At 31.4% G+C, this 17,405-nt stretch overlaps 5 protein-coding genes across 6 annotated transcripts; 4 read left to right on the forward strand and 1 right to left on the reverse strand.

The window, feature by feature from the left end:
• The first annotated feature begins 4,168 nt into the window (after nucleotides 1–4,168).
• LOC119606389 (WD repeat-containing protein 89-like) lies at nucleotides 4,169–6,292 on the forward strand. Its single transcript, XM_037959832.1, has 5 exons — nucleotides 4,169–4,306; nucleotides 4,367–4,577; nucleotides 4,644–5,204; nucleotides 5,525–5,743; nucleotides 5,915–6,292. The coding sequence occupies exons 1-5, from the start codon at nucleotides 4,300–4,302 to the stop codon at nucleotides 6,165–6,167; spliced, it is 1,251 nt and encodes a 416-aa protein (XP_037815760.1). The 5' UTR covers nucleotides 4,169–4,299; the 3' UTR covers nucleotides 6,168–6,292.
• Nucleotides 6,293–7,859: 1,567 nt separating this feature from the next.
• LOC119606391 (WD repeat-containing protein 89-like) lies at nucleotides 7,860–9,570 on the forward strand. Its single transcript, XM_037959838.1, has 5 exons — nucleotides 7,860–8,000; nucleotides 8,056–8,236; nucleotides 8,298–8,891; nucleotides 8,957–9,178; nucleotides 9,240–9,570. Exons 1-5 carry the CDS (start codon nucleotides 7,973–7,975, stop codon nucleotides 9,469–9,471), a joined length of 1,257 nt encoding a protein of 418 aa, XP_037815766.1. The 5' UTR covers nucleotides 7,860–7,972; the 3' UTR covers nucleotides 9,472–9,570.
• A 1,367-nt stretch (nucleotides 9,571–10,937) lies between these two features.
• LOC119606383 (probable nucleoporin Nup54) lies at nucleotides 10,938–13,709 on the forward strand. Of its 2 annotated transcripts, none has more exons than XM_037959825.1 (5): nucleotides 10,938–11,189; nucleotides 11,282–11,779; nucleotides 12,211–13,145; nucleotides 13,201–13,320; nucleotides 13,379–13,709. In XM_037959825.1, the coding sequence occupies exons 1-5, from the start codon at nucleotides 11,135–11,137 to the stop codon at nucleotides 13,598–13,600; spliced, it is 1,830 nt and encodes a 609-aa protein (XP_037815753.1). In that variant the 5' UTR covers nucleotides 10,938–11,134; the 3' UTR covers nucleotides 13,601–13,709. The 2 variants fall into 2 exon arrangements, with proteins under 2 accessions (XP_037815753.1, XP_037815754.1); XM_037959826.1 differs by having other exon boundaries at nucleotides 10,945–11,189; nucleotides 11,312–11,779.
• Nucleotides 13,710–14,522: 813 nt separating this feature from the next.
• Nucleotides 14,523–15,783, forward strand: LOC119606386. Its single transcript, XM_037959830.1, has 2 exons — nucleotides 14,523–14,880; nucleotides 14,948–15,783. Exons 1-2 carry the CDS (start codon nucleotides 14,860–14,862, stop codon nucleotides 15,695–15,697), a joined length of 771 nt encoding a protein of 256 aa, XP_037815758.1. The 5' UTR covers nucleotides 14,523–14,859; the 3' UTR covers nucleotides 15,698–15,783.
• A 56-nt stretch (nucleotides 15,784–15,839) lies between these two features.
• On the reverse strand, nucleotides 15,840–17,399 carry LOC119606385 (deoxyribose-phosphate aldolase). The gene is made up of 3 exons (XM_037959829.1): nucleotides 17,190–17,399; nucleotides 16,544–17,127; nucleotides 15,840–16,245 (listed from the first exon to the last, which is right to left on the reverse strand). The coding sequence occupies exons 1-3, from the start codon at nucleotides 17,215–17,217 to the stop codon at nucleotides 15,895–15,897; spliced, it is 963 nt and encodes a 320-aa protein (XP_037815757.1). The 5' UTR covers nucleotides 17,218–17,399; the 3' UTR covers nucleotides 15,840–15,894.
• Between the last annotated feature and the right edge of the window lie 6 nt (nucleotides 17,400–17,405).

Raw genomic sequence — 17,405 nt, forward strand, 5'->3', positions numbered from 1 at the left:
TACTACAACAACAAACTTTTTTTTTACAAAAAATTTTATTATGGAAGTATATATAAATTGATATATAACTGCTATCGGACGATCTTGTGCACGATAAAAACCTATATAGAACTTTAAGTTGGAAGTGTAGAAATCGGATGACATACATTTTTTTCTGGATTTCATCGTTCTAGGGTGTGTACTACAACAACAAACTTTTTTTTTACAAAAAATGTTACTATGGCCGTATATATAAAATGATATATAACTGCTATCGGACGATCTTGTGCACGATAAAAACCTATATAGAACTTTAAGTTGGAAGTGTAGAAATCGGATGGCATACATTTTTTTCCGGATTTCATCGTTCTAGGGTGTGTACTACAACAACAAACTTTTTTTTACAAAAAATGTTATTATGGAAGTATATATAAATTGCTATATAACTGCTATCGGACGATCTTGTGCACGATAAAAACCTATATAGAACTTTAAGTTGGAAGTGTAGAAATCGGATGACATACATTTTTTTCCAGATTTCATCGTTCTAGGGTGTGTACTACAACAACAAACTTTTTTTTTACAAAAAATGTTACTATAGCCGTATATATAAAATGATATATAACTGCTATCGGACGATCTTGTGCACGATAAAAACCTATATAGAACTTTAAGTTGGAAGTGTAGAAATCGGATGACATACATTTTTTCCAGATTTCATCGTTCTAGGGTGTGTACTACAACAACAAACTTTTTTTTTACAAAAAATGTTATTATGGAAGTATATATAAATTGATATATAACTGCTATCGGACGATCTTGTGCACGATAAAAGCCTACATAGAACTTTAAGTTGGAAGTGTAGAAATCAGATGACAAACAGTTTTTTCCGGATTTCATCGTTCTAGGGTGTGTACTTCAACAACAAACTTTTTTTTACAAAAAATGTTATTATGGAAGTATATATAAATTGATATATAACTGCTATCGGACGATCTTGTGCACGATAAAGACCTATATAGAATTTAAGTTGGAAGTGTAGAAATCGGATGGCATACATTTTTTTCCGGATTTCATTGTTCTAGGGTGTGTACTACAACAACAAACTTTTTTTTACGAAAAATGTTATTATGGAAGTATATATAAATTGATATATATCTGCTATCGGACGATCTTGTGCACGATAAAAACCTACATGGAACTTTAAGTTGGAAGTGTAGAAATCAGATAAAAAAAATTTTTTTTCCAGATTTCATCGTGCTAGGGTGTGTACTACAACAACAAACAATTTTTTTTTTACAAAATATTTTATTATGGAAGTATATAGAAAATTATATATAACTGCTATCGGACGATCTTGTGCACGATAAAAACCTATATAGAACTTTAAGTTGGAAATATACAAATCGGATGGCATAATTTGTTTTGTGGATTTCATCGTTCTAGGGTGTGTACTACAGCAACAAACTTTTTTTACAAAAAATTTGACTATATCCGTATATAGAAAATTATATATAACTGCTATCGGAAGATCTTTGCACGATAAAAACATATATAGAACTTTAAGTCGGAAGTGTAGAAATCGGATGGCATAATCTGTTTGAGATTTTAGGTAGGGTCAACTGTGGACCGACCCTTACAAAATTCAACAGATAAATTTTGTTTCATATAAAAGTTGTTGTCGAATTTTATAGCTATTTTTTTAAGCCAGTTATGAGTGGTAGTAATTTCCCGAGGTGGACCTTATATCGGGGATAGGTTAAATTATGGACCGATCCCCTTAAATTTGACAAAACGATGTTGACTCCTTTTTTATGTGGAATTTCTTTGCTATATTGGTATTTTTATTACAATTATTGGAGTTAATATCTTTTTCTGAAGGGGAACTTATATGGGGGTAGGGTCAACTTTGAACCAACCCAGAAAGGTTTTGGATCATATAAATCTTGTAAAATAATTTCCTGATCCTCATAAAATTTGGCAAAAAGATTTTAGTTCCTATAAAACTTGTTTTTGTCGTTCTTCTTCGCTATACTGGAATATTGAAGCTCAATAATAAACTCCATCAACTAAAAATATTTTGGCAAATATTGGCTAAGATCCTAGTCTAAAGTTTTATGGATTTTAGACCAATATTTCTGTGTAAAAGTTCCTTGGCTCCCTGATGAGTTTATCGTATACCGATATTGTCCATTTTCAATAACAAACTCAATGTTAGACTGTAATAAGATCCCAGCATATACTTTTATGGATATTAGACCAATATTTCAATGTGTTACAAACGGTGTAAAATGTTCCTTGACTCCCTGATGGGTTGTGTCTTCCAAGTGGTGATTTAGCGATCTTGAAAGTGACGGAACTAATAGGGAATCACATTGTTCGCCGGTCTCTGGTAAGATTTTAGGTTGATAGTCATGCTGCATTTAAAGCATTAATATGTCATAGCTGTATTCTTGCATAGTCGTAGAATGAAGAAAAGATCTAAGTATTATTATGAGACCGTTTAAAATAAGGCTGTGTTGGGTACCAGGACCCTGCAATATACACAAATGAGGTATCTGGCGAACTGATACGATGAGGCTCGAATCTTGTCCCATATGAACGGAACAAGAACGGAACAAGAAGCCACCCCTTTTTCATTTTTTAGGTTGATCTCCGGTGGATTCCGTGACTCTTTCAACCAGTCATGGAATATAGAATGAATTGCACATTATATATGGTCGTTTTAAAAATACTTGATTCTAATGAAACCGGGATTATTATTGGGGTAGATGGTGTACACCAAGAACACTTGCACTGGCTATAAAACATTATTAAAATACATAAATTTTTCTTAGCACAAAATAAATATGTCTAGTAATTTGTTTTTGTTTCATTTGTTTACGTTTTTACAGAAACTCACCACACAACAATCAAAAACAGCTGTTAGGGTTTGCTGTTTTATCAAAAGGTTGTTTTATTAACGGGTATTTTTTTTTTAGCAATTTTATAAAAAAAATGTTGCAAGAGTGTTAGTGAAATCATTTTGTATGTGTTAGTTTCGGTCATACCCCTACAAGAACAGTGACAGTCATTTGACCGGTCATTTGACTGACACTACTGAAGGAAATATCGATCATTGCGTAGAACAAAGTTTCTATCAAGTTCTTAAGGGCAATATGAAAAACTTGATGGAAACTTTTGTGTACATGTGATCTTTCATCCCACTCGCACTTATGAATTATATCGATTTTAACACATATATTTGAGCTGCTCACTCTTTTGATGATTAGTAATCAAGGATGATATAAATATTAGTCACGATTGACTGATCATGCTTGATGGATATATCCATCACAGTTAACAAATAAAAAATTATGTATTAATCGGTCATTGTTGACTAATCATACTTGATGAATATATCCGTCAAAACTGACGGCTATACCAATTTATAATAAAACACAATTTATTAATATTTTAAGATATCTATTTTTTTTAATTTTATTAATATAGTAAGCATATACATAAATTAGCAATCATTTCACCATTTTACATACCTCGCAGAATCTTAAATTCTCTGATTCTCCTTTTAATTTGTGGAAATAAGTTGTCTGTAAAGAAATACATATAAATATCGAAATATAAAAATCAAAAGTAAGTATTCATGTTACCATAGATTGATTAAACTCCAAAGTGTTTATCTTCAGCTCTACTTCCTGCACTTTTTTTAAATTCAGTTTATAATAATTCTCTTTATTTTTAATAATTTATAGACTTTGTAAATTTTTTAATTTTTCGCTTCTTGAACTTTGGCTTTCGCAGAAATAATGAATTTATAACGACGAAAAATACAACTCTGAAACACAGTGACAGTCATTTGATCGGTCATTTGACTGTCATTGTTGATGGAAATATAAATTTTAATAAAATATTAATCAAAATATAGTTGTTTCACTCTTGCGTATGCAAATGCAACCTTATACCACACGTTTGGTACAGTGTCGGTCATTTTACCGGTCATTTGGCTGTCATTATTGATGGAATTATACATTTTTTTATAGAATTCTCTAAAAAAATCTACAAGTGTGTTAGTAAAATAATTTTGTATGTGTTAGTTTCGGTCATTCATTTCTTGTAGGGACATTTCTTGCAGGGTATACATATGTATGTTTATGTAGCAAATTGTACACAATTGGCATCACTATATTTTATTGAAATTTTTTGTCATCTCTAATCACACGTGCTGTATTTGTTATTGTTAAAAACCAACAACAAAATATTTTTTCTGTTTTGATAGTAAAAATTTGTTTTTACCACAATAATTATTGACTATCTATAGTTATGAAAAGTTTGTAATAAAATATAAAACACAAAAAGCTTTTTATTAAGTTAATATTTATTATTTTAGCAACTGAAAATAATTCACAATCATCTCCCAACCTAGATCATGATGCAGGTGCTGAGAACCTTGATATTGTAGAGAAAAGTGAGGATTATGAAGATGATGACACTTGTAGCTCACAGGAATTGGAGAAATTATTCAATCATAAATACAAAATACATGATGAACAAAGCGTGACAAATAGCGATAATTATGTATTACACTTGGCAAAGGATGAGTAAGTTTTTTCGGATAAAGAAATTATTTAAAATGAAACAAATAAACCACTATATACTTGTTTTAGCTCTCTTATTTGCATTGCAGCTGGCCTATCAGATGGATCAGTTTGTTTATTTGAGGTAAATACGGAAAAAGGATTATTTATTCAACCGCCACCGTCGAGTAAACCCAAATCAGACCAATCTTTATGCGGAATACGTTTTATGGACGAAACGCCAAATTTATTACTTATCGGTAGCTGTCGTGGTTTCGTACGTCTATTGGATTTACGAACACGCATGGAAGTTGCTCGTTTTGAGAATAATATTTCACATATATCACATCCAAAGGAAATTCTAAGTTTCGATCGTAATTCTACTAGCAGCTTACTCTGTATGGGAACTGAACAGCGTAGCCATAAAGTAAATTTATTGTGTTATGATATACGCTCAACTAACGAAATATTTCGATTTTGGGATTGTCATGATGATGAAGTGACTGCTCTACGTTTTAATCCACAAAATCCATATCTATTGTGTACGGGTTCTGCTGATTGCTTAATTAATATTTATGATGTTAAAAAAAATGAAGAAAATGCTATTTTGAACACAATTAATACTGAAGACACAATATACAAGGTTGACTGGTAAGTTTTGTTTACAGAATCTTCTTTTGTACATACATAGGTATAACATATCGCTCGTTTACTACAAGAACGGCATAAATCATCAAGTAGTTTTGAGTAAAACAGCAGGATTTGAAAAATAAAACCTGATATATAAAGTAGGTGTTAATAAATGTTTCTCATCTGAACTTAAACTAAATTTTATTTTATCAAATATACGTAGTATATGAGCGATATGTAATTTAAAACATAAATGTATTAAATATGGGTATTACTGCCAAAAAGTCTACTTTTGTCACATTAAATACATCACGCACCATTAAATACCTATAAAATTTTAGGCATCTATCTTCCAAAGGCGAGAATTTAATATCCTGTATAACACCTACAAACTCTTTTAAATGCTACAATTTTTATGGCGATATAGTAGCGGATTTCGACCAATTAAACATTACGAAAGCAATTAAACGTCGAAACGAATTAAATTGTAATTTAATAAGTTGTCACAATACGGCCAACAATGATATGATTCTGATAACTGGATCTAATTTAAACGAAGGGTGAGTGTTGAAATTACTGAAACACCAGTATATGAAAATGTTTCAGTTTTATCTATGATATATGTACATATAAATTTACTTTCCGCAAATGAAGATTTATTACACTTTTATTAATTTTATTACTAAGTATGTACTGTGATATTAAACTGTGATTACCTTATTTTAACTAAGTTCAACTTTACGCTCTTGTCTGGTACAAAAGGATGAATTAACTCCCTACGCGAATTTTGAAGGCAATAAACAAATTGTTCGTGATAGTTTATTTGATGCCAAAACAAATATTTTAATAACTGGTGGCGAAAGGGGTATTGTAACATTATGGACTCCACAATCATGGGATTCATCAACAACAAATACAAGTAGTCCTTCTGCGGAAAGTTTAAAAATGAAAACAAAGAACGTAAATAGATTTACTCCTTATTAGAAAAAAATAATCATGTTTTATTACATATAAGAATGTTTGCGAGTTCTCTAAGTTCTCACAAATACTATTTTATATTTTAAATGTAAATATCTGAAATAAAATTAAAGAAACTTTGGAAAAATAAATCGATCAAAAGGCATTCTAATTATACTTCTTCCAAAACTACAAATTTTGAAATTAATCTAGAAGATTGATTTGATATACTGTATTTTTAGTTTTTCTATTTAAAAATAAAATTATGTATGTATGTACGCAAATAAAAGTTGTAAAATATTTTGTATTATCTGTTAGAATTAAAAGAAGACAAAAATGTTGGAATAGGGAGCTTAAGACCTCCAATATAAATAATGAATATTTGGACCTATATCGCAGAAAAAAATATATTGGAAATCTAAAAGGATTTTATAGGATACAAATTTCAAAGGACATTTTTGACATCTTTTGATCCTGACAGAATGAAATAAATAGTCGGAAAGTTAAAAAATCGAAAATTTGAAGTTTTTTCCCAAATTGCATTCAAATATTCCTACCAAAAAAGTACTTCTAAAGAAGCGAAAAATAAATAGAACTCTATGGAAGTACTGAAAAAAACTACAGAAATGATGATTATAGTACAGGCTTGTCATAGGAGGAATGTCCTTTATTTGAATTCAAATAAAGGACATTTGTTATTTGAATTCAAAATCAATACTTCTGAAGACATTCTCAAGAAGAAATTTTTATGTTGTTTTTTGCAAGTGAAACTTTAGTATTAAAGAATACAACTAATACAATTAAATCGTATTAATATTAATAAGGGAAATGCACATTTAATACAAAAGTCCAAAAATAAAATTTTTTAACCCATATATGGGTTAAAAAGAAAATATCTTCAGCATTGACAAAATATAATTATTTTCGCTTCTTCGGAAGTCATTAAACCTCACTTCTACACAAGGTAAAAAAGAATCACTTAGTGATATTTTTTAATTGGTGATAAATGTTATTCCGCTGCAAGTACTTCGTTTTATTGCATTTGCTGGGAAACATTGAAAATAAGTCAACAAGTTAAAACGCAAATGATGAAAAGAACAAAAAATTTTTTCATAAATTGCAAAAAAAAAAAAAAAAAACACGAATATATCTGTATGTCATTTACGCTCTCATTCGTCATCCAACCCCCAATTACAAACTGAATTACATAATTACCCATGCAAAATTTCGACATTACCTATTTTTTCTGAATTACCTACAAATTACGAATAAATGAATGTAATCTCTAATTTGTATCGAGTATTTATCATAATCAGCTGTTTGATTCATTGGTTGGGGACAAATAAAAAATTGAATTACAGAAAAAAATACAAATAAATAGAAAATATATTTCTTCATTTATTAAAATAATGTAACAAATGTATTTTTGCATGACGCACACACTCATATATTTCAAAAAATAACAAAATAATGATTAAAAAAACAACATCGATGAATTTATTTAGGCTTTTATATTACTTTGTTTGAATAAATAAATGTCGTAGAAACGGGTTAATTGATTATTGTAATTCATATACCGAATTAAGTAATTCAATTGGTCGTGTGAACTTGGTATAAGTAATTCAACTGTCCGTTTGAACTTGGTATTACTCTTCCAACAATTTTTTTTGTGTATTTTATTTCGATATTTTTGAAAAAAAAAACAATAACAGCAAAATGTCATCACTAAACGCACATGTTGCATATTTGTTATTGTTATCGAAAAGTTCGATATTATTAAATAATTTCTAGTGCAATAATTTAATAAACAAAACTAAATAAAGCAAGAAAAAATGACTAATACAGCAAATAACTTTAAAGGTAACTAAAATATTTACATTGCAATACATTTTTACATTAAGAAATCTTTAAATAGATGCCGAAGATGTACCTTTGCCCAGCAGCGATGAGGAATCGAGTGAAGAATCCTGTATTGAAGATGACGATACTTGTACACGTTTTGAATTGGAACAATATTTCCAACAAAAATACCGTATACATGATGAAACGGCTGTGACATTAAAGAAAAATTATATATTAAGTTTGGATAAAAATGAGTAAGTAGTTTTATAAATGTTGAATTTCTTAGTGATGTTTTCAATTTGCATGCTTTTATAGCTCATTAACACGCCTGGCAGCCGGATTATCAGACGGTTCGGTACATCTATTCGATATAAGTTCTGAACGTGGTCTTAGCTACTCCACGCCAGATTGTATAGCCCCACCACCCTGCATTGATCCTAAAAATCGTTTTACCATTTGTGGCGTACGTTTTGTAGATGAGACTCCCAATTTGTTACTGGTTGGAACAACAAATGGTTTGGTAAGACTTTTCGATTTACGAACACCAGGTGAAGTGGGACGTTTCGAAAATAATCCTGCAACTGAGGCCGAAGCAGCAGCTATGCCCAAGAATATTGTTTGTTTTGATCGTAATTCCAATAGTCGTGTTTTATGTGTGGGAACGGAACAACATCATAGTAATGTTTATTTGCTATTCTACGATTTAAGAGAACGTAAACAAATGGGTGGTTATTTTGATAGTCATCAAGATGATGTGACCACTTTACGTTTCCATCCACAAAATCCCGATCTTTTGTGTTCGGGTTCTACCGATGGTTTGATAAATATATTCGATTTACAAAAAACAATTGAGGATGATGCTCTCTTGCAGACTCTTAATACCGAGAGTAGTGTGCATAAGGTAAATTGGTAAGACATTTTTAACCATGGTAATGAGAAGTTTGAAAATAATTTTCCATTTCATTAATTTACAGGCATAAAAATGTCTACGACAAAGACATAATCTCATGTATAACACATACCAATGACTTTAAAATGTATGAATGCGAAGAAGCTGATCTGGTGGCTGATTTTGATAGAGCTAAAATTACCGAAAGCATAAAACGTAAGACACCAGCAAATTGCAATTTAATTGATTGTCACAATATGGCGGATGGTGGAGTTTTCTTGTTAACTGGTTCGAATATCAATAAAGGGTATGTTTAAAAATCTTATTTATAACAAATTAATAAAATTTCAAAACAATTTTTTTTTCAGAGAAATAATGCGCTCTTTGCTGGTTCAGAATAAACAACTTCTGCCTGGTGTAGATTTTCAAGGCAATAAACAAATTGTGCGTGAAAGTGTATTTGATATAAACTCAAATATATTAATAACTGCTGGCGAAAGTGGTATAGTTACACTATGGAGTCCACAAAACTCGTCTAAGTCGAGTAACAGCAACTTAAAGGCCAAAACGAAAAAGTCAAATAAAGCAACACCTTATTAAGAAACTAAAAAATAACTAAAACTAAATACATTTTGTATGACGTTAATGCGTATTCAGGAACATTTGTATGTTTTTTATTATTCAATAAATGTTAAAAAAGTAATAAAACAAGTATGTATGTTGAAATTAGTTTTAAGAAGACTCCAGTTGCCCGCGAGTTCCGAATCTTTAATAATTCTAACAGACATGCTTTTAAGAACTTTTCTATTTAAATTCAGCAAAATCGGTTCAGAAATAACAGAGGTATTCCAAAAAAAAATCTTATATTAATATAAATTGTATTTTTTCAGATAATTTTTTTCTGAATCGACTCATTATTGGTAATAGCTCCCTTATAAAGCACTCTTCTAAAAATCACATAATCGTAAATAACTCATAAATTAGTAATGATATCGGCATAAAAATATACAAGATTCCGTTTTGTATATATATTATTCCGTAACATTTCTATAAATACTAGGGTGATCGATTATTCGACATATTCCAAAAACCGGTTTTCGAATAGTTCGAATAGTTGACATTTAAAAAAAACCGGTTGATATTTTTCAAATTCAGAAAAAACCGGTTAACCGGTTTTTCATTATAAATAAAAACATATATTTTAATTTGAAAAACTTAATGTTTATGTTTAAATTTGATTAATAAAACATGGCCCGAAATGATTTTTAACAGCTTAAAAGATTATAACTTTAGATCTAGTCGTCTGATTTACATTATTTCTTTAATATAAAAAAATAGGAAAAAAGTGGGACACATCTGTTAAACATAAGGTACTATGTAATCCTAGCTTATTTTAAAAGCCCTGTTTAGGAAATTTGCATAGGCATTCCAACACTTCCATAAAATTTCAGCCGTAAATTAATTATTGTAATTGGAATATAATCTTAAGATTGATAAAATTTTATCAAACAGTTATCAATTTTACAAATAAATTTTTTTAATTAATTAGGAAAATCAAAAAAGTTTAACCAAAGGAGCTTTAGAAAAATGTACGCTAGTTCTTCGACTCGAATATTTTTAAAATTTAGACGGGCTGTATTATTATTTACTTAAAAATTTCATTTAAATAATCTTTGAATACAAAGCAAATAAAAGTATTCGAAACCAGTTTTTAAAAAGTGAAAAAACCGGGTTATTCGATATTCGAAAAATCGATATTAACAAAAAACCGACACTGGTAAAGCAAAAGACCGGTTTTAAAACCGGTTGAAAAATCGAGTCGATCACCCTAATAAATACCCAATAGACGTGTTAATAAAAAACTATGTTATAGATTCCGCTATGGAATCGCCATAGGCGAATAAAGCACACTAACTTGATTTTATATTAAATTGTATTAAATCTCACGGTCACGTTAGTTACATACATATTAATAATTTCTAATATCGTTAAAAAATTTGAAAACTCAGTTGAATACTTAGCCGGCTTACAGTCGATGTTAAGCCGCTGCCGAAATTTTGGCTGTCAACACCGCCGTCGCTACTGTTTGCCAACGCAGGTTTTCGCTTTTTCATACAAATTTGTGTAAATTCTTCGTGTGCGCCAAATTATTTTTGTTTTCTAAAGTAAATTATAAACAATGCAAATAATTTGATAAAAAAATAAAAAAGAGAAGTTTAAAATTATTGAATAGAGTGATTAGCAAATAAACATATATTAAAAAATGTCTTTCTTTGGAGCAAACAATTCTCTTGGTGCTACCAGTACACCGGCAAAACGTGAGTGCTTCTTTTTCTCCAACATTTGTAGTTTTTATTCACATTATGAAATCCCTAAAAGAAGATCATCAATATTCATCACAATATTTTAGCAACTGGATTATTTTCATCATTTGGTACAGGAGCAGCCGGAACAACGTCTGCTTTTGGGGCGCCAGCTACCTCCACAACACAAACAGGTTTCGGTACGACTCCTGCATTTGGTGCTGGCGGTTTTGGTACTTCAACAGCCGCAGCAACATCAGCCCCTACTTTAGGAGGTTTTGGTGGATTTGGCGCAACGAATACTAGCACTACAACTGCACCTAGTTTGGGTGGCTTTGGTTCGTTTGGTGCTGGTGCAGCTCAAACTTCGCAGCCACCCAGTTTGTTTGGTACAGCAACATCCGCTGCAACAGGATTTGGGGGATTTGGCGGTGGAACAGCTACATCTACGGCTCCTAGTTTTGGGGGTTTTGGTACAACAGCGACAAGTGCTCCAGGGGGTGCTTTTGGTGGTTTTGGTGCCACTTCAACCACATCGACTGCACCAGCATTTGGAGGCTTCGGAGCTCAAACGTCGACGGGTGGTTTTGGAGGATTTGGTACAAGTAAGTTCATATTTTTTACAGCGCATAGCTTTATAATAAACAATAAATTATGATAATTTATCCGTAAATCTATTTGAAAGAAAATACACATATATTATTTACTGGTTTTAGTCTGAATTTTAATCCAGCCTGGCTGATAATCTAGGCTACAGTTTGACCTATAGTCGACTAATAGTCCAAACTATAGTTTGACTTATAGTAAAAACTTGCCAATTCATCGTTTACTAACGTATAGTAGTCCGCACTAAAGTCTAATTTTCCTGGCTATGGGTATCCAGTCCAGACTAGGTTTACATACTAGGCTCTCGTACATGGTTCAGTCCAAATATATACTGTCCTTAATACAGACTATATGCTATTTTATAGTTCAGACCGTAGTACGGAAAAAACACCTATAATTATTTCAACCACTTTCACTCTTTTAATAATAGGTTTTGGCAAACCAGGTGCCAATACTACAGTAACTCCAGGATTTGGAGGGTTCGGTGGAAATACTGGTTTCATGATGGGTCAACAACAACAACAGGCTCCACCTATATCAGCTGATGATGCTTTTGCGCAATCAATTTTCAATGTATCCATTTATGGTGATGAACGTGATGCAATAATTGCCAAATGGAATTACTTTCAAGCCATGTGGGGTACCGGTAAATCGTTTTATTCACAAAATGCAGCACCCGTAGAAATAACACCACAAAATTACTTGTGTCGCTTTAAAGCAATGGGTTACAGTAGGCTACCCGGCAAGGATAATAAAATGGGTTTAGTGGCGTTAAATTTTAACAAATCACTTGCGGAAGTTAAAAATCAACAACAACAAATTATTAATACTTTGAACGCTGCATTTGGCAATAAACCAAATCTATTAGTAAACATAGACTCAAGTAAAGAAAGCGAGGAGAAGAAATGCCAACTTGTTATATACTTGGAAGAAAAATCGCAATTATCTCCGAACGACACAAAACGTATTTTAGCTACAGATTTGGCCAACTATTTAAATCAGCCTAATGTCAAGGGGCAACTTAATAATTTGGGTATAGTAGAGATTTTGGCACTTGTGCTGCCGGATGAGGATCAGCTTAAAGAATATTTGAAAAATCCTCCTAAAGGTATAGATCCCCGTATGTGGTGTCAAGCAAAACTTGATAATCCAGATGCAGCGAAGTTTATACCAGTACCTATGATTGGTTTTAATGAACTTAAGTATCGTATAAAATGCCAGGAAAATGAAACAGAAATGCATGCATTATATTTGCGTAAAGTGGAAAATGACTTATCTGAATTACGACAACGCCACACCGCGGCCACTGCAAAAATAATGGAATATAAGCGTAATTTGGCTGAATTAAGTCATAAAATTTTAAAGGTATGCACATCAGTATATAAATCAAATGTCTTATTTATTTCAAATTATTTTACAGATAATAGTTAAACAGGAATGTACACGAAAAGTGGGATTAGCCTTAACGCCCGAGGAAGAAGCTTTGCGCACGAAATTAGAAAATATGCAGGCATTAGTTTCAGCTCCCACACAGTTTAAAGTAAGTTTTCATCTACATATTGTGTATGACATACATTTTAAATGATTTTCAACTTTAGGGTCGTCTTAGTGAACTACTTTCGCAAATGCGTATGCAACGAAATCAATATGCTTTAACATCCGGCAGTGAATACACACTTGACAAAGATTGTGAAGAAGAAATGAAAACCTTTTTGGGTATGCAACAAAAAGCTATGGAAGTTCTTACTGATACCGTAACAAAAGATTTAAAGGCATTGCAAATAATTATCGATGGTATGCCAGAATTGGTAAGAGGTTAAATTCTAATACAGACCTTGTTAAGTTTTTAAGTAATTTTTATACGTTTTGTGTGGTTATTAATTATCTATAAGTATGTAATCACAAATATAACAAAAAGTTATGAAAATTGTTGTTATGGTTTTTAAACAAAGAGTTCATCACGAAAAGTGTTATTACCGTTCTAATATAGAGAGCTCTTCATCAGCAAATATACAACTATTCTAAAACCAGCAATTCTTTTTTGTTCTTAATAAAGTATCCAGTTTTTTGAGTTCTCTATTAAGTGTGTGAATAATTTATAATTTGAATATTTCGCATACGTTTCCGCTTAAAAATAAAACAGCTTTGCATATAATGTAAATCAGTAATCTCAAATCTGCAAATAACTTTGAACTTGTCTTTGTTATAACTAACAACAATACTAGGAAAGAAACAGGTTCACATCCTCAACATGCAATCTCACAATATTAATGTCAATAAACTTTAGCTGCAATAATCAGAAAAACTCAAATTCACTTTTCATTTAGTTACTTAGTTAAACGACAATTTTCTATTTGTTAAAAATATTTTACACACAATTAGTTTTGCAATAGTACGGCATATAAATTGAACTCATTACACACATACGATTAAATATTGTATGAATATCTATCAAAGAAAGAGAGAAAATTGCAGAAAAACGGGTTACAACATGCACCTACGTCTTAAGACACAAATATGTATCAACTTGTAAGCTGAAGTTGAAATTATGAATTTAATTTTCTTTAATTTTTCCAACAACATCGTCGTCATTGTATGTTGCAGCAAATTGCAGTAGCTTCAAATGCTGCTGTTACATTAACATGATTATTATTGATATCTTGTATACGCAACATACTACATTCAAATGGACTTTTTATTTTTCCTAACATTGGATGTATTTGAATGTTTCATTGTTTTGTTAATTTTTTTTCTGAGAAATGGAAAATCTCTTTAAAAAAAACCGGTTGGTTTTCAGTGTGGAACTAGTTTTTGCTTAAGTTGACTCTTTTTTTTTCATTTAATATTTTCTTTCTTGTATAAATTTTCGCTGCATTTGTGATGTTACTGGTTGTTTACAGAGACTTCCGAGCTTCCGTTTAAACATTACGGCACAGCACCAATTTTCTGGTATAAATGTAGCTGACGATTACATCAAGATCTACTTTAGTTTTTGCAAGCCATACAAGTGCATTACATTTGAGTTAAATAGACGTATTAATAGTGAAAAAAAGAAAGTTTTATAAAAAATTAAAACAAAATGTTTAAAAAAGTGATAACAGTGAGTTAATAAAATTTTAAATAATCCTATTAATAAATTTATAAAAGTGAAATATTTTGTTGTTTAGATATTAATTTTTCTATTTGTGGATATAATTAATGGATTACCACCTGGAGTAAAGCCAATTGAAGATAAAAAGTCGCACAACGAAGGACCTTTCATACAGCCTGAAGTTATAACAATTGAACGTTTAGAAGCGTTGTTGAGAAAAGCAAGCGAAATATTTAAACCCAATAATCTTCAACGCTCTGATGCGCCAACGGCAGAGATCCAACAAGTCGCCGTACCCATACAATTTATGCAGCCTCCCGCTAATCAACCCTTTAACTTTTATTTACCACTCTTTGATTACGATGAAAGCGATGCTCAACACACCAAACTGGATGAAAAGAGCCGTAAAATGGAACATTTCACACCACCACCTCTGCCTAAAGAGGGCGAAAGTCAAGAAAACTTTTATGATGTTAAACCCAAGAAAGCATTACCAAAAAAGTTTAATGCATCTGCCAAACACATCAATATCAAATGGTTGAATGCATATGAAAAGCAATTGTCTTCTCCCAGCAATAAACAATCGGTTAATGTTCCCAAAGATGTTTACCTTATAAACGATGAACGCAATCGTATAAATTTTGATGATACTTTCTTTGCGGTAGACATGAAAGTACCCGATAGAACGAATAAATTAGATAAATCTACGACCGAAGTCGAAAGCCAAAATGATGATTACGGCAGTCAAGGAGAGGAGGATTTAATAGCAGCTGCTGCTCTACAAATACCATTAATAACACAATTTACAAATTTAAGGAGATTTTAAATTAGAGTATTAGAGTATTTAAAACTGAACTTAATAAGTCAATAACTTATGTATATATAAATAAATTAAAATGTACAATGTAAAGTCCAAATAATAAATCCTCTTAAATGTTTCCTTTACAATAGATAAATGGTCAAAAGTAAGTGTTCTGTTAGATTTTATTTACATAAATGCATTTATTACTGTATAAATTCGTTTTAATATGATGCAGCAGCTGTTTGTATATCTTGTCCCGCCAAGCCTTTACGCACTACCTTTTCAATGTCATCTAATAGACCAGAGGCTCCAAAACGAAAGAGTGCTGGTTGCAGCCATTGTATACCCAAAGTTTCTTTTACTAAAGTCATCCAGGCTATTGCCTCGCGTACAGTACGCACTCCACCGGCCGGTTTTAAACCAACTACTTGCCCAGTTTTACGTAGAAATTCTTGAATAGCCCAGATCATAACTAAACCTACTGGTATAGTGGCATTAACCGATTCTTTGCCGGTGGAGGTTTTAATGAAATCCGCTCCAGCCATCATGCAAACCATGGATGCTTTATAGACCTGAAAGAGAGTGCAACAAGTTTTTAGTTTTATAACTAATATTTTCCTTTTTTAACTGAGTTAATCCGAAATAGGAGGAGTGATTAATGTTGTTAAACTCATATAGAAGTCTCTCAGATACCGATATCAAAAGAAGGCTTGGGTCGATTATGGAATGAACTGTACAGAATTTGATGGCGTAATTAATATACATATGTATTATTTTCACTCAATTTCGATATTTTTAGGAGATTTATTCATGACAAACTGATTTTTGTTTATAAGGAGACTGATTAATATTTGTACATATTCAACTTACATTTTCCATTGAACCCAATTCACCGATAGCTAAAATGGTCTTCATATGTGCCCTCTCTCCACATGCCTTTCTCATTTTACACACTTCATCGTACAGAGCCTGCCACTGTTCGGTCAAAGCCAATTGACGATTAATAACAATATCTATTTCCCGAGCGCCCGATTCAATGGCAAATGTTATTTCATCTAAACGTGTTTTAAGACCATACTGACCCGTAGGAAAACCAGTGGCTACAGCAGCTATAGGAATTTCTTCGTAACACTTAAGTTGTTCGAATGTTTTGCGTGCATCAGCTACACGTGCTGGATAAACACAAACTGCACCTGTATGAATTTGTTTGTGCAAAGGCTCTTCTATGGTTTTTTCTATTAAATGTAGTGGAAAGGGATAAGCAGCTCTATGGCAAAGGCGTGCAACATTAGCCTGGGTATCATCACCCGCCAATGTAGTCAAATCGGTAAGGGTGAGTGCTTTTAAAGCCCAAACAACTTCATTTAAACCAGTGACTTGGCCACGCGATGAAATCTCTTTAGAGATTTCTTCCAATTGTCTAAGTGAAATGGTAATGTTAAGTAATGTATTGTCTGTAATTAAATTTTAAATATGGGTTACTTGAAATTATTATTGTTAGAAGAGTTTTACATACCAAACGGCAGGATTTTATTAGTTTTCATGGCGAGTTTTGAATATAACTTTATGATTTGATAATTTTATATTAACGCTTAATTGTAAATAGAGTAAATATACATACTTATGTATAAATTTTGGTTAATAATCTTATAAAAATATTGTTTTTATTGGCATTCATATCAAAAAATAAATAAATTCTAAAGACCCAATTGGAAATTTAATACATAACCTC

Source organism: Lucilia sericata, unplaced genomic scaffold (assembly GCF_015586225.1).
Source record: "Lucilia sericata isolate MDLA Ls3-8-SP2 unplaced genomic scaffold, ASM1558622v1 Contig000575F_arrow, whole genome shotgun sequence".
NCBI lineage: Eukaryota > Metazoa > Arthropoda > Insecta > Diptera > Calliphoridae > Lucilia > Lucilia sericata.